The sequence below is a fragment of the Cystoisospora suis genome (genome assembly GCF_002600585.1).
Source record: "Cystoisospora suis strain Wien I chromosome Unknown contig_2626, whole genome shotgun sequence".
NCBI lineage: Eukaryota > Apicomplexa > Conoidasida > Eucoccidiorida > Sarcocystidae > Cystoisospora > Cystoisospora suis.
Window position 1 is genome coordinate 19,201 of NW_027155424.1, and position 16,852 is coordinate 36,052.

A 16,852-nucleotide genomic window follows, 5' to 3' on the forward strand; every position below is an offset into this window, starting at 1 on the left:
AGCTCCTCAGGGGCTTTCCAGAATTCTTGAAAAGAACACGGAAGAGAAGGAAATAGCTTCGCGTAAATATCTATGTCTACCTATCGATGTATAGATAGATACCTATACATAGATAGGTAGTCAAGAGCTTCCCGATATGTCTGAACGTTAAGAGATCGGCTAATAATGCCGCTTCTCTTCGTCAGCTCCACCGCCAGCATCACCCCCGCCTGTAACATCATTTAGGCGTCCCCCTCCCGGGGCGAGATCTTCAGGCTTCATGATCACGGCAATATTGTAGACCTAACAGAAGTAACGATCGAAAGCAAACACACAAGATAGCATAGAGAGACGCAACTCTCCCTTAAAAACAAACTCCCCACAATCGAGCGCCCTCACTGCCTGTATACATACCTATATAGATTTGTCTGTATATATGCCCCTGGTATATATGGCTCTACATAGATACACACACGTACGTATACACGCAAACTTCCTGAAGCACACATTATACCTAAGTGCCAGGCAAACAGTAACGATTGTTTGTATGACGATGGGGGACTCTACCTGCATAGATTGCTTACATACATGAATGAGGTACTATCGAGGTACGAAGATCCTTCATCGAACCAAACGATATGGTCACCTTTTAGGTATGGAGTAGTTACAGCACTCTTGAGAGAGAATGCTATACTAAGATAGTTTCAAGACAAACGAAAGTACAATGGAACCTGCAAGAAACACATGTACACTTGTGTAGACACCACGTAAAGCCTGGGGCACGGCAGTGGACTACCCTCTGTATCTGTCCCTACATAGCGAAACGTGTATACCCAGACAGACGCCATCAGAACAAATCGAGAACAACAGCCAGGGTAGGTCGATGCGGAGGTGTATCTGTGAGAACGGACATATGCGCAGACAGTGGATATACATACACACTAAGAAGGCCCCTTCTCACTTACCTTTCCAGCTACAGAGTACTGAGCACATTGCATCCCTCGAAAACACGCTCCTTCTCCTACAGAAAAGAACAGTTGCAGAGGAAAAGAAGTCTGAATAACCTCTCGTATCCCTAGCGCCCACAGAAGAGACACCGAATCCCTGCTGGTTCGTACATGACAGGAAAGGGACGGAGACACGAGGACTGTTACGTGCTTCCCGCCTTCCTTGCTTCGTTTTCCTGATGGACTTGTCCTTACACCACAGCAACACCACACATGCCATCTATTCTGCAAAAAGCACGATTCTTATTGAAGAGACGCGAGCAGGGGGTGATGTCGCGCGGACTGTATACCTGCTCGGGTGCTATGATGTACGTGTGTATAGACATAGAGACAAAGGGTATCTGGACTCTCCGTCTACGGAAAAGAACGGTAATGCTGTCTCAATGAAAATCTGAACCTCGAAAGAGATGTGTGTGTAGGTATGGGTACGCACACGAGAGATGTATAGATGCACAGTAGGGGGGGCGTACCAATATACAGAGGTACAGTAGCAAATAACACCCGGGGTAAGATGAAATCTATAGTAAAAAAAGGTAGCTTTCTTCCCGTACGTATCTATTATACAAGTGTGTAACGGCTGGGTAGTGAGTCGAAGAGCGAGCAGAACCTTACCAACATTGGGGCTAACTGCAACGGCAATGCAACTTGGATAGAGGAGGTCGTTTATCATGGTCGGTATATGCTGTTTCTGCTGGTCTGTAAGAGCAACTCAGAGACCCAGAGGAAAATTCATGAAGCCTATGCCATCGGACGACTTCTCTTTTCTTCAGATAAGTCGATTACGCTAGCTGCACATGCCCTTAAATCATAATACAAACATCCACTGTCCGAAGATAAAACAGCGCCCGTTATATATATATATATATATGTACAGATAGATAGAGAGAGACAGGTGACGGAGAGGAGATGGGTTTGATTCTCCTGACTACTAGAACGGGTGCTACACATGAGGACGACTTAGGTCTTTGTACTTCATGAGAAACGCATGCTTTAGCACGTGATCGAGAACAAGCCACGGTAAGCCAACTGCATACACACATGCACAGTATCCTCAGGTGTAAAGATCCATATACACGTGTGTGGACGATATGAATGCCCTTGTGCCATCATACAGACGTACCGAGCACCATATCGTGGTACCGCTGCCATGAACACGTCAGGGAAGTACGAGACAGGCAAAGGGCTAGGTTGCGTAGCTCAGGCTAACTGGGAAGAAAGAGATGTTTTCTTATTTTCGAGACAAGCTGAATAAGTGGAAGGTCTACGGCTTCTCTTCTTGAAAGTAATGATGAAAGAAGAATCTTCTTAGCCAGTCGATCGTCACGCATTGTGAGAAAGATGTGGAGATACAGAGTTTCGTAGTTCGCCTCAATCTCTACGCGCGTCTCTTTCAGATACCAGGCCAAGTAACACAGGATTGATGAACCGGGGGTCGAGGGATTTTTCTCTACTTTGATTGGAAAAAACACGGTCAATAAAGTAGTACGGGTGACACAAAGAACGGCACAAACGCAGTGTACATACCTCGGGGAGCCGATCCGTTCTTAGCATTCTCATCTCCAGCCGCTGACACTCTTTGGTAGAAAACAAAAAGCACCAAGAAAGGAGAAAGGTTGACAAAAGATGCACAAAAGGTCTGACCCACCGTTATGAAAAGCAAGCACTGGAGAATAGAAGAAAATACACCCTGTCATCACGGCTACCGTTCGAGGACTCAGAAGGACAATGGTATCCACCAGGCTACAGGCAGCCTTGCCTATTCAGGGTAATCTGCTGTCCACTTATCTACATAACTACTTCTCCTGCATTGTAGATGATGGTTTGTGTGCTCGACAAGGTAGTTCTGCAGAAGATAAGCGACGAGAAAAGAATCATATCTATGATTTCATACATCCGTGTGCCTCCCGTAACCTCTCTATAGAAGTGCATGTAGCGATTCGTAAAGACGTATCAGCAGCAGAGGAGACCCGTGATAATACACCTCCACCTCGTCTGGCGGTGAGAGATCCTTCGTGCCGTGTATATGTACATACAATAAAGATGGGCATACACACACACAGGAGTATATGATGCGTAGCTTTGCTTTTGTATGAGAGACGCGGGGAGACGGAACAACACGAGTAGCTAGGCGACACAGAGATGTAAGACACCAAGAAAGAATGAAAGACAAACCACGCTTTGGACAGGAGGCTGAGCGATCAAACCGGTCTTTCCTGAAGCTGACTGACCCGCTTACTAACCACTAACGCACCGACCACGCCAGCAGCTTGGTTCTGTTAACCGAGGACATACGAAGAAAAAAACTGCACGGGTAGATGATTAGCCACTCTCGACACAGAGAAAATGGTGTACATGTGTTGTTCTAGAAGAAGAAATCCTCATGTCGGACGGCGAGCCAGACGAAGGTGAAAATGACCGGCAAAAGAAAAGAAAACGCGGTTTTACTTGCAATACCGTAGTGTGGAGAAATGAAAACTACAATAACTGCACCCGTCTCTCTCCGGGATAGTGAAAACGTGAACATCTTTGGAATCCGCCTATCGACATGAGGCAGAAGAAAGAAGATTCATTCCTACTTCAGAGGCGAGGAAGAAGAAACGAGACGACTGCAGAAAACAGCACGCTGACGGAGACAGCCAGTGAAGGAAATCTTACTCTTCTTCGACTTTCTTTAAAGCAACTTCAATTAGCCCCAAAGCCCTATCCGTGCATGAATTGCTCTTCCATCGAAGTTTCGCCATTTTGTGGTACAGGAATCACTGGAGTTGAGGAAGAAAGAAAGGCGCAGATCTAATAAAACGAAATAAGGGGAAAACGGAACTCTCAGAATCGCTGAGAGGGGAAAGAGCTAAGAAGAAATCGGCCCCCAACCAAAAAAGAAACACTGGCGAATGCTGACTGACGGATGATCGAGCGGAAGAAGGGACGACGAGGTCCGACGAGGGAATCCTACTGCACCCACCAGCGTACCCAGCGACTTTCTTTTCACGAGAAAGGGGAAAAGACTCGAGTGTCCTTGCAAATTGAATAAATGTATGGAGACACGAAGGGCTTTTGTTGACTACTCTAAATGAGCGTTGAAGTCAAGGAAGAAAAAGAGAAGAAACGTCGGAAGAGTGGTAGACTGGACTGACCACACCGTCCCGTCACGCCTCCCCCCCGGCTCCTCTTCCACTCGCCTTCGTGGAGCTCTGTGTAGAAGGGACACATTGTTACCTCCGCCTCAAGCACACAAGATTTTTGGCATAGATTACCTGCTTCCCTCTCGAGAACTAAGGTAACATGCAATGAGTCAGAAGAGATTGAAAATGGAGCGAAAGGGCAAAACCGGTCACTGATGTTAGCTAGAGGGATAAGTGTGTGGGTGTGTGGTTGTTCACAAATTAAGAAATACGCCACAGGTCAACGACTGCGGGTGTCTTGCTGTTTTTCTTCTCTCGGTGTGCCTCTAGAGGATCACGAATGGCATATCGAAGAAATACGACGCCTTTAGGTACGCCTTGACAAAGAGACAAACAGAAGAAACGAGAACGGGACTGAGCCCGGAAGAGCATTGTGAAACAAAATTTCCTTTGTCAAAAAAGGCCCCACTGGAGTGAGAGGTGGCCGATGTGGATCTTCGGTTTATTCCCATGTGAAGGTTCCTAGTACATGAGCTTAAAGGGCGCCAAACCATTGTCTCCTAAGCAGGTAACCTTTGCAGATGTAGGAATACCGTCGTAAGTGAAGAGGTCGTTTCCCCGAGATGAGAAGCCAGATCGAGCTACTCTTGATTCAAACGGAAAGCCATTTTGATACAATCGGGACAGGGTTCGGGGGCATGTGCGTTCGACAAATTATTGTGGTGTTTCCGAAATGGGGACCCCCGTGAAGCCCGCAGAGTTGATAGAGATGGCTGAATTGCTGCCTCGGCAAGAAACTATTCATAAGTGGAAACATCTGAGAGAAAGTGAATGACCCGAGGAGGGGGTCCGTACATTGGGAAAAGAAATCCACTTCGACTTCTGGGTACAGCGAACGAATACCAGACAGAATGTGGAGGAATCACTGTCCGCCCGCGGCTTCGTTACTCTCGTTCACCAGCCTAATCAGGCAAGACCAAGCCTTTCTACGTTCTTCTCATCGGTATCGCTCAGAACTTTTTGCCCCATTCAATCAGAAATCTAAACATGGTACATGACGACAATGTGCACCCGGCAGATAACTGACCGCGTCCCGAGGTGACCACTTGCCCACCCAGACCAAATCTCTTGTGTGGCAGACCAAAGGCAACTCCTCCAGCACAGCGATATCCCTCTTGCGGAAGTCATCGAATTCTGCGTTGTGCTGTCCGAGGGATTTCTTGGGATTAGCCGGAGAAGAGATTCCGGACGACCCCAGCAGTCAGTACATCAGTTGCAACAGGCACCGGCGTGGTGCGGGCGCTAGGAAAGATGTGTCACAGGAACGCTAAAGAGATGTAGGATGCTGTGTGTCCGTCCAGATCAGAAGCCAGACGTTTTTTGAAAGCATGCAAACCAGGGATGTCCTTGACCCTACGCCCGGCCCTGCTGGCTGGCATTCGACCCGGCCGACTCGCCCTCACCGGGGCGCAACCCGAGGCATGGACTGGACGAATGGCATTAGGACCTTGGAGTCCCATATGTATTCTTTTGATGGTGTGTCCTCATGCTTACAATATACATGAGTTGTTCAATGTTCATTCAACACGATCCAGGTAATCTCGAATCTTGCTCTTGAAGAGTCTTCAATCGTCACCGTGTATCGGTCTGGCCAAAACGGCAGTGTACGCTTATACTTAAGCTTGAAGTGAGTGCTAGCGGGATTTTTCTCTTTCGAACGCGTTCTCAGACGTGTCAGGTTCTTGATCATCTTCATTTTTTTTTTCTCTTGTCGCCATCATGACTACGAGTCGCGCTGTTGGCTTCTTGGTGGTTCTGGCACTGTCGACCACCGTGATATCCGCTGTGCCAGACGGAGCGATCACGGCCAAGACAACGACGGAAGCGAAGACAGAAGAGACAAAAAGCACCGTTGCCTCCTTGGCTCCTGACATGCAAAAGGACCATAGCAAGACTTCTGTAGTATCCACGGAGAGCAAGACAGAAAAGGCTGGTACGCAGCATAGTCCGAGTGCTACTCCACCCAGACAGGAAATGGTAAGAACAGATTGCAGGACTCCATATCCGTTGAACTGTGCGCGTGGAATATGCTTTCCAACACCGCTCTGAAGTCCTTCACATTCTCGCACTGTGGTAGTGCGCCTGGACCGTCTGTACAAGGTCCAGAAAGTGAGGTTCTGAAACCGTATCTGCTATATGTTGGAGTTCAGTTGTCGCCGGAGAGCCTGAAACACCATTCCGTGTAACCAAGGTCCCTTTGAGGATCTCTAAGATGAACAGACAGCTCTGGTTCTTGAATCCATCCAGGATCCGGATCACCTTGGCATGGGCGTCAAGCGCCGTCCATTCCAGTCTGCATTTCACAGTTTTGAGGAAGTGACTGGACCACGGACATACTAGCGGCGACGAGCCTGCGTTCGCTCATCAAGCTTATCTGGCAGTTGGTGTAATGGGGAAGATGCCACTTCCTCTTTTACTACGTTTCCAACCAGAGAGCTGGCTCCGTGTTGTTGGTGCGACGTTTTCTCCACCTCGGACTGTGGATCTATTTTTTGTGAGCGTTGGGTGCCCGTACGCGGGTTGCATTCCGTACGCCAAGACAGCCGGAGAAACAGTTTAAGGCGTAGAAACCACGCTTGTGCATTTTTTGTTTGTTGTATTCATTCCAGGTCTCCTTCACTGTCAATCTACCACTCAATGCTATCGAGGGAGATATCGAGGAGTCTTTCTTCAATGATATGTTCAACTCGTTCGGGTCCTTTTTCGCAAATCTCTTCGCTGTTGACGACCTTGTCGGCGCCGAGGAAGATAGCCTAAACAGAGATGTCAGCACAGCAATGGGGCCTAACCCTTTCGTTAACAAAACGACCACCGGAGAATCAGCCGACTCAACTGGAGATAAAGAACACCGCGCAATGGACGTAGAAGAACTCCTCGATGAGTTAGATGACAGTGATTTCTTATCTTACTTAACATCTGCTTATCTTCAACCCCTTCAGGGCCTAATGAACTCGATGATGATGGGTCTTGATGCTTACTCCCCGTCACTTTCGGTGTCAAGCCAACAGCAGAAATCTTCATCCGGTAGCAGTGGGAACGGTGGTGGCATCTTTGATCTGATCTCTCAGCTTATGAACAGCACTCCCGAGAGTTTGATGGGCCCCGAGGTCACAACTAACATCACAAGCGAGAGCTGTATTTTCGAAGTTGACCTGGCGACGGTACCCGAGACCGCAAGCATAATTGTAGGGGTTGAGGGTGATGCCGTTTTCGTGGAGTATTCGAACACGATTGGAGAGAAAACAGGAAAAGACGTGGACGGAGAACAGACGAATGTTACTTCTGCTGACACCACTACAACTTCGCAGGAGGAGACTACGACCGAAGTGACAGATGAGACGATCAAACCAAATGAAAACTACGGTACGACAACGAAGTCCAGTGGAAACAACTTGCGCGGAACTCCGTCAACACTAGCGCCAACAAATGTTTACTCTTACGAACGTTTTATTATCAACCCTGTGTGTGACTACGAAAGTGTTGATGCAAAGGCTGCTAGAGTTGAAGATGACAAGCTGCTGATCAAATTCCCCATTAAAAAGGACAGAGCTGAGGAGGCAGCGACAACAAAGGACACCCAAACACCAACTGCCGACAAACAACACAACGCCGGACGCACCATTGGCAACTCTCTTCCTCCGTCTGATGAGAAGACACACGTTCCTTCCGTTTCCGCCAGCCTCGGAGTCAAGGAGACAGAAAAGAAATCTGAAGCGACCACTACTGAGAAATCAACTGTCTCGTCATCACAAAAGGAGCACGTATCCGAGGACATCAGTGCTCAGATACGCATGGCTCAGAAGACTCCTCAGACGTCACACCGGAGAATCTTGCCTATGGTAGCTGCCGCGGAGTTCTAAGTCTTTTTTGTCCCTTTTTCACCCAGGTGGCATCGCTCATGAACCAGGTCGTCTCGACCAGCAAGAAATATTTCTCTCAGCAGATATCAAGTGAAAAGTATGACAGGTCGCTACTTGATATTCTGGGAGAGAGAATTCTGCAGGCGTGTTAGGGAGAACAGTACGTATCACTCCACTATGATAGTAGGAGGCTCTTCTGCCACTTTTACTGAACTCACTATGCCAGCATATCTCTGTAAAATCTTTTGTTTCCCACTCTCTTCTCTCCGTTGCTTCTCCTGAAAGCCGTCTTCTGACTGGTAGTATCATCGGCTTGTCTACGATTCTCCCTTGGGTCTAGTGTACGCAGGTTGTGGTTGTTGCCTATCACCTGTGTGTGGGTGACAGTCCTTTTCTTTTTTTTCCACTTCGAACGAAGCGAACAACAGATGCTGTGGACTGTATTTGCGTCGGTATCCATCTGAAAACAAAGACCGTTTGTGGAGGCGAGGAGGGGGCTAAAGCTACAAGACAAGACAGTGTTGATAGTCACCCTGAATACTTCGTAGCGTCCAGGTACAGCGTTGCATCTCGAAGTCTGCGTTGTAGATTATGAACTTCGTTCTTTCCGTGTAGTACTGAAAAGTACCATCGTTCGCATTCAGGTGATGGTATTCCGTAGTGATGGTGAGTTTAGTGATCATTTCTTCTGAAAGACAACCACACCCCGTGTCGCAGTGAGTTTTTTTTTTCTGAAGACCCGGTCGAAGAGGGCGCGATTACCAGAATGACGCGCCCCTGTGAGAGTTGCGATAAGGATGCATTTCTCCTCTAGCAAGCTGCCACTGCTATAGGCAAACAACGACGGTTACTCGTTGCATGGTTCAGTCTTGATCTTCATGTTCTCAGTGTATTTTCTGTGCGAAAGCTATGGAAGATTCTTCTCATCAGGTGGTCCAGAAATGGCTCGGTAGGGAGACATAGCACGTGACTGACGACGGCCACATACTTAAGTAGGATAGCTGCTCCGTGGTTTGTAGCCAGTACGAACGACGCGCTTTGTTTACTTTTTTACAAGACGTTGTAGAGTTCCAGAAGATAGCACAGAGTATCTTCCATCGGCACAGTAAAAAGCGATTGGCACGATACCACAGTATAGCTTGCCAATGAGCCACGCCTGCAGACTGACTTCAGAAAAAGAACCCTCACCGCGCGACTGCAGCTTGCCAGGGAAACTAGCCAGAAACGAGGCAGTTCGGAGTGTATGTCTGCCCCGTAGGCGTGTCCCTCGCCCCAACAGCTGCCACTAAGCTGCTTCAGTAAGATCCAAACTGTGACTTCCAAGAGGCTTTTGTATCCGCATCGCAACATTCCAAGATACTTCTAGCAATTTTATACATGTAACGAAAACACAAATGCGCTCACCCGGTGGCACCCTGTCGGAGAATTCCCGTCAGAGCAGTCGTGTAGTACCGCGACAGCCCCATATGCTCGCATTCTCAACAATCAGAGGGCATCGCCTTTCATCCTGTCCGACTTTCATGGCAGTTTCTCCAGTAGAGCTCTCCTTCGAAACTAGGAACCGTGCGGAACGTTCCTTCTCAGGGGCACGTCTCCTGCAATCTATGTTTCATGTAGAGCAGTCGATCAGTGAAGGAAATAACTTAACCGGAAGAGCGCTCTGTCCGGCCAAGAAAGAACACCCGTCCTGCTGCGCGGGACGACGCGTGAAGCCTTATTTCCCCTCTGGCCACTTTCCTTTTCTCTACATAGAAATCGGATCCTTCTGACTAGATGGATCGAAGCAGAAAAGTCGCCGAATATCAGGCCTGTATTGGAAAACTGACAGTAGTGGGTTGTCGAGCAGACCTGTAACTGTTCCTGTCCGCTCCCCTCTCCCCGTCCGCATGTCCGGCGAACCTGACACAAAATGGAAGTCTGTACGTAACGAGTCCCTTTTTCTCTCTAGCGAAGTAGCTCAATCGCATAAGCAATCAAGTGCACACTGCTTGGTTAGACCCCCGTTTCTCCAGCGTTTAGAAACAGAAAACGTACTACAGAGGGAGGGCTTTCTCTTCCGGCGGCACACCCGTCACGCAGGCCGCTGTGAAAACAACATATGCTGATCTACTCGCGAATGAAGTCAAGAAATGCACAACTCGAAGACACAGAGACTGTGAGAGAGTAGCTAGAAATTACGGTTAACTTTTTCGTCGTGCGCAGTAGGTCCAGAAAGAATGATAGATGGCGCGCGTGCGGATTGTCGAGACGAGAGAAGAACGGCCTTTCTTTTTCAAAATCGCATCGAAAGTCTTAGCCAAGAAAGCAGTCTGTCAACGAGACCGTGGCATGAAGGTATGCCTTCAAATATGTAGTCACCGTCATCTTGAGAAGGAATGCAAAACCGGAGTAATCTTCTTCTACCCCACTTTTTTTTCCTTCAAAATCTAGTGAACCCGGAGATTCAGACTTCTCCGCTTCGTGTTTCCCGCGCGGAAAAAGTGGCAGATGACAAGAAAGAGATCCTTCCTATCTTGAGAAGGAATACAAAGATGCGATGAACAGATAGCAACTTTCGTTATAAATCGGAAAAATAACGCGGACTACCTTCTGCCCTTACGCAACGTATTACAAGAACGCATGGTCTCCCTGCTGAACCTTTCAGTCTCGCCGTCGTCAAACACGTCCGCTAACTAACCCACAGAAAAGTTCTTATTTTCTAGGCTTCTTTGACTGAATAGCTTGCCACTCCTTCTCAATCCCGAAGAGTGCAATCAGACGTTCAACTGGGTTTGTTTCCGTACTCTTGCTAGTGTGAGCATCGTCACCGGGGACCGGATGAGATTTCGAATCAGACTGCATCTCTAGCCATGGCGTGAGAGTAAGGATATCCGTAACTTCATCTATTTGTTGTTCGTTCAATCTAAACGGTGATTCTTCGCTCTCCGGCAGCTTAGAGGACTGTCTCTGCTCTCCCGTCGTAACGCAAGGGAGAGCTCCTCCTGAAGAGGAAAAGCCTTTCTCTTGTGATGTTGGTCTCGCGGGTAAGAGAGTACTTTGTGCATCTGGACATGGGGCAAGACTAGACAGCGACAGTACCAGAGAGCTGTAGAGTGTCTCGGCTGCGAACTGCCGGATCTTAGGAAACCTGTCAGAGACGAGACGCAGCCAAGGAAGAAAAAAACCCATAAACAACGACGGCCATACAGTATAGCTACATACTCCGGTTCACACGGCATCGTCTCTGGGTGTGGGCAGGTAGTGTGCGTGTCCATTCAGCTGTAAGCTCGTCACTCCTTCATGGCGAAACTTTAGTATGTTTGTGTCCGTCCGACACACACTAACGATGAATGAACTACTTACCGTTTCTTCTGGGCTCCTTCTCAAGTTGCTGAAATGACTCGCTTCACGTCTATTTATATATGTAGCGTCTCCACGCAGTTTGTATGCAGGGACGCCTTCAATTTGGAGGTGGGGAAACACATCTGACCTCTCGTCGTTGGTGCGATAGATACTCAATAAAAACTCTCAACAGGAGGAAGGCTCTACAAGGACCCAAATACGCCCGCACGCCCGTGCATGGAGTGAAGAAAAGCCTGTGCTCTACAGAGAGATTGCAAGCGTAAGGTACCCGTTTTCTACGAGCAGAAAGGCAAAGTCCCGAGTATGAATCGAAGTGCAAGACAAAGGAAAGGAGTGTGTAGCTACACCCCAAAAGCTATGATAGACATACATATGCATACGAAGAAACAGACGGTATCTTCGTAGAGATTGTGGAGAGATACAACGGAGCTGTTCAGCTCCTGTGACTTACCGATGCTTGAGAAATTGTAAAGCTTTGCATAGAGCAATCTTCTGTATAGACAGGACTTCATTAGTATTTCCTATCACGAAACCTTCTCCTCTTTCTTCATTTCCTTCTCCTTCGTCTACACTCCTAGATGACGCTAAAACTATGAAAGCTTCACATTGATCTCTGATGAACTGAAAAGATCTCCCTACAGGCCCTGATGTCAAACTTGCATCCATGAGGACGCTAAGCATGCGGGTGGCTGAGAACATAGAGAAGAAGAAAAACTGAGAAGACGAGGGATACCTCTTCCTGCACATCTATATACAGTGAGGGTATGGAACTTGGGATAGAGCCTGGTGAATGTACTGGACGAGCAATGTATATGTACAGGCACACTTGTACGTATCTTTGTACAAATGTAGAAAGTGCACACATATATGTATGTGTGTTTGTTTGCATGTCTGCACGTGTCTCTTTCTCAGTTCACCAATGAGCAGACAAGAGGTGTTTCGCATGGACGGAGACCCTTCTTCGATGAAAGAATGAGAAGCAGATGTATATAGATGAAGGCGCATAAAGAGGAAGGCCACCAGTTCACTCGCGCACGCTCTACTTGAGCTTTGCATTCATACGCCTATCTGCGTTTCTCACTCTACATCATCCCTATGTATGTATTTGAAGTCGATCACATACATCCAAGACCCTCCCCCTCCCCAAGACTTCAACTATAGATAGATTGTCTATGCATCGACACTCCTTTGTATGTCTGGCTGGCTCCTTCTACTGATCAATCCTCCTGGACTTGCTTAAGAAAGACGGGACGCCAGGATCGCCTGAGCGGTCGTTCTGTCTGAGAAGACCTACCATCTCGGTAGGTTAGAATATCGTTCGATGCAAGAATAATAGAAGTCTTTAAGGCCGAGGTCCGAAGCTTATCAAAGAAATCACTTTCATCCACTGGGGGGAGTTTATCTTCTTCCTTGTTTCTTATTTTCTTCTTTTGATCCCGACAGGACAGAAGGACATCAATGAGACTCCCAGACACCATACTAAGAATCCCTGAAGTGGAAGTTCTGCTAAGCTTTAACGAAGAAGATTCATGTTCTTCAGGCTTTTCCTTCTCTTCAAATTTCTCGCCTAATTTGTGGATTGCATGCAAGACATCCAGGTACAAAGCAGATATATCATCTGTCTTGTCACTTTGTTTGTTTAGGGGGAGAGAGAAGAAGAGACGCTTCTGTACTTCTTCTTTCTTTTGCTTGTTCTCTAGCAAGAAATCTTCTCTTTCTGATATGAGCCCCCGCTTCTGCCCTACTTGGTCGTTCGACCTATCACGAAGCAGTTCGCGGAGATGAGTAAAGAAAGAAAGGACAGCTCGGAGGGTTTGATCCGCTGAGCTTCCTAGGGCTCCTCCTACACCCAGACATGTTCCCTCGGCGGCTCTCCGACGATAAACGGGAAAGAGAAGAAAAATGAGAAGACGAGGATACGTTATCGACGGATTTGTGAAGAAAGGAAGTCTCAAGACGACGCCTGATTTACGTGTTTTATGAAGAGATGCATACCCGCCATCAATCACAGATAAATCAAGAAGAAAGTCGAAGCTAGACATCCAGCATTCTTCATCTTCATCTCTCTTCTTCAGTTTCTCCTTCTCTTTGTCCGAGACACCTTCCTTCTTTCTGTCTTTTTCACCAGTCATCTCAGCTCTACTCAATACGGAAGAAGTCGTACATCCCTTGAGAGAAGAAGAAAGGCCGTCTATAGGTGCTCCACTGAAAGAAGAGGAAGAAGGCTCATGATCCCCTGTATGGTTCTGTGCAGATGGGAGTAAGGAAGGTGGCATAAGAGGAAGAGTTATCGGCTGCGAGAAATCTGAGAGATGAAGATCATGAAATGGCAGGACAGGCTTGGTTTCTTCAGCAGCTTTTCTTTGCTTTTCCGCTATAGGAAGTAAGCTCTCTTGTATAAATCGAAGACCCCTAGGTTCTGGTCTAAGATGAGATATCAAACATCGGCGTATATTCGGAGAGGATCCTGAACAACAAGGATTCTCTCCCGTACTAGTATTATGCGTAGCTTCTGCATGCAAGGTATCTACCGAGATAGGAGGGATGTCTGCAGGGCCAAGCTCATAAGAGTAGTCATGGAACACGCGCCCCCAGATCCATTCGATCTATAAAGACAGAAAATAGACAGACAAAACTCATCACAGGCTATGAGACTCACTTGTATGTGATTTCAGAAAGATAGAAATAGACACCAAAAAGTACATAGAGATCTTTCGATACATATCTGAATCTGCATGCATACATATACAAAGATACATGTACATATAGGATAGCGTAAGTATGAATATCCTTCAGGTCATAAGGCTCCTCGTATCTATCTCGGCTGGAACGTCGAGGTGTCAAGCAGGCGTCAAGTCGGATACAGGCGGACTAAGAGAATACGAAAAAGCAGCAGAGCGAGCGGGAGTGCAAAGCAGAATACAAACAGATTCACATACTGTGGATATCACCGGTCTGTTACAGATTTCCTTGTACATGTCATACAGACAGGTAGAACCTCCTTTCTCATCTAAGACCAGTTGCAAACATACTTAGCTATACAGGTACACCTATTCACAAAGAAAGAGAGACCGGAAAGCCTATCAAAGAACCGTCTGAAACACACATATCGAGAACAAAAAGACACGCACGGGTGCAGCATGCATCCTGGCTGACTCGGAAAGGAGGTGGAGATAAAGAAGCGAGATATTCTGGCCTTGGGCAGCGTCCATCGCTGCTGTCTTTCCCTGCCTCTTGGTTATCTTCTCTCCTGTCTCCTTCTTCTTGATAGATCTCTCCTTTTCGCTCCGCAGACGGTGAATAACGACGACTTGTCGAAGGCAAAGGAGCCGTCATACGATAGAGTAAGAAAGTCGCGCGACTTCTGGTCCTGCCTAGGTTCTCCAGTGCCATACGGATTACCAAACCTAAGAGCTTCTCCCAAACGGAGATCGATGGTTCGCACTCTGATGCAATTGATAAAGGTGGTACGGCGGATCTCTCCTCTTTCGCATGACTACTACAAGTCATCTGGTCATTCCTATTCCTCTCCTTGTTGTTCTGCTGCTCCCCCTCTTGCTGTTCGCGTTGTGGGTGTGCATGGTGAGAAGGTAGGGGGAGAGTCGATGCATGAGGAGCATCGACGTTGACATTCTCAAGAAGAAAACATATAACTTCAACTGCTACTTCTCGTATCCATGAGCCGACATCTCCACGTCGATCTGATTGACAATCGGAACAACACACAGTTAGGGTTTCTACGATCTCATCCCAGAAAGATTTAGAGAACCGAAAGGCTTGTTCTCCTTCTCCCTTCTCCTCTTTGTCTTCGGGATTCTCTGGAGTTGAACACGGATTGTCTTGGGTGAAGGAAGAAAAAGAAGAAGGAGAAAGAGAAAGAATAGCTCGCAGTGCAAATCCGTAAGCTATAAGAGCATTTCGGCGTGTATGGGCGTCATTCAGACCCGGGTCATTTAAAGGCATTTTAGACGTAGCTTCATATCGTAAGATGTCGAAAAGAAAACCCCCGTCTTCTCCTGACGCTTCATGCTGTCTTTTCTCTTCTTCTTTGGGAACTTTTTGCGAAGTTCTCGTAGACGTAGAATCTTCTTTCACACCCCGAGAGAGGCGACTCGAACAAGAAAGAGGTGTCTTCTCATCTTCGATCTTCATTGTACACTCTTGATTCTTGTCTTTCATGGCTTCATCTTTTCTTCGCTGCATACCTTCTTCAGAGATATTCATTGTATTGGACTCCATTCTCGCGCTCTTCTCTTTCTCCTTCTTTTTCCGGAGTGTAGCTAATCTATAGCAGTGTCTATACACCGAAGGAGGGAGAGTCGCAAGAGCTAGGACGTACCCCCTTCGCGCAGCAATATGTTCATCTGGTTTCTTAAGATTTGCGAGGAGACCTGGTAGGAAAGACTCTAAGATGTCTGTTGTATCCATACGTAAGAAAAGCAGAGGGCGAAGAGCTTCCGCTGAAGACAGCTGAACTTCCTCGGAAAAATGTTTTAAGCCATCCATCAACGTTGCTAAGTAGCGCTTCGAGGTCGCTGACTTAAAGACAATCAACGGAGACGATGCTGATAGAATAACAACCAACACGAGGAGAAGACGGATAGACACACCTCGTTCGGGAGCTATCTCGGATACATCCCACACCTACGTACACACACCCCTCATATAAGCACGGATACATGCATATATACACATAGAGATACATATCTCTAGGAAAGACACATACGTGTAGTATACGTAAAGAGTGACGCTTCGAATCATATTCAGATAACGCCTCGGTCCATGTGTATCTCTATGTATATCCATAGCTATATATAGATAGAGTCACATACATCGACACAAGACTGAAGACCCACTCAGGCCTTCCGATGCCAAGCACCTGCCAAGCTGAAGCATCATCATACTCGGGAGAGTAGAGCAGTCTGACTGGCCAATGGACTCCCCGTTTTCAACGGTTTAAAGACGACCAAGGCCTGGGTATCGATTTCATTGCTTTACAATTCAATGCAACAACGTATAGACATTCCTGTATGACCCGAAGACATTTCCTTTCGAAAAGATGAGAAGAGGGAACAAACTATGTCCTCACCGAGAGCTTGGATGAGTTTACAGACGCCAATACGTATAAGATCTCCACCTTTCCCTCGATATTCTCTTCGCTTCTCCACTTTGATCACAATCTGTCTGATGTCTCCTTGGACACTCTCTGGCAGGAGCCATTCTCGCAAAAATCTTCTTTTTCTCTCTTCTTCTTCTTCGTCTTCACACGAGGAAGAGGATGACGTAGTAGAAGAAACAGATCGATCTTTTGCTTCTCTTACTTCCTCTCCGTCCTTCTCAGCAGGAGCCGCTGTAGTTGGAGTGGGAGGTGAGGTGTGAAGGTTATGTGCTGATGCTTCCTTGCTGCAACTCTGTTGGGATGAACTTAGACAAGATTCTACTTCTGTCTTTCTCTCATCTTTCCCTAGATGGGATCGCCGCC

The 16,852-nt window shown here is 47.2% G+C and overlaps 3 protein-coding genes across 3 annotated transcripts; 1 reads left to right on the forward strand and 2 right to left on the reverse strand.

Moving 5' to 3' along the window:
* On the reverse strand, positions 1-4,108 carry CSUI_005418 (uncharacterized protein). Its single transcript, XM_068065594.1, has 5 exons — positions 3,642-4,108; positions 2,511-2,560; positions 1,599-1,682; positions 945-1,000; positions 1-282 (listed from the first exon to the last, which is right to left on the reverse strand). The coding sequence occupies exons 1-5, from the start codon at positions 3,725-3,727 to the stop codon at positions 160-162; spliced, it is 399 nt and encodes a 132-aa protein (XP_067922431.1). The 5' UTR covers positions 3,728-4,108; the 3' UTR covers positions 1-159.
* Positions 4,109-5,607: 1,499 nt separating this feature from the next.
* Positions 5,608-8,776, forward strand: CSUI_005419 (uncharacterized protein). Its single transcript, XM_068065595.1, has 2 exons — positions 5,608-6,145; positions 6,778-8,776. Exons 1-2 carry the CDS (start codon positions 5,888-5,890, stop codon positions 8,026-8,028), a joined length of 1,509 nt encoding a protein of 502 aa, XP_067922432.1. The 5' UTR covers positions 5,608-5,887; the 3' UTR covers positions 8,029-8,776.
* A 1,084-nt stretch (positions 8,777-9,860) lies between these two features.
* CSUI_005420 (beta-tubulin cofactor) lies at positions 9,861-16,850 on the reverse strand (the record flags this gene model as incomplete). Its single annotated transcript, XM_068065596.1, has 5 exons — positions 9,861-11,155; positions 11,822-12,059; positions 12,665-13,976; positions 14,527-15,935; positions 16,460-16,850. Coding segments are annotated over 5 exons (3,786 nt in total), but the record flags the coding sequence as incomplete, so codon positions are not given.
* Positions 16,851-16,852: the final 2 nt, after the last annotated feature.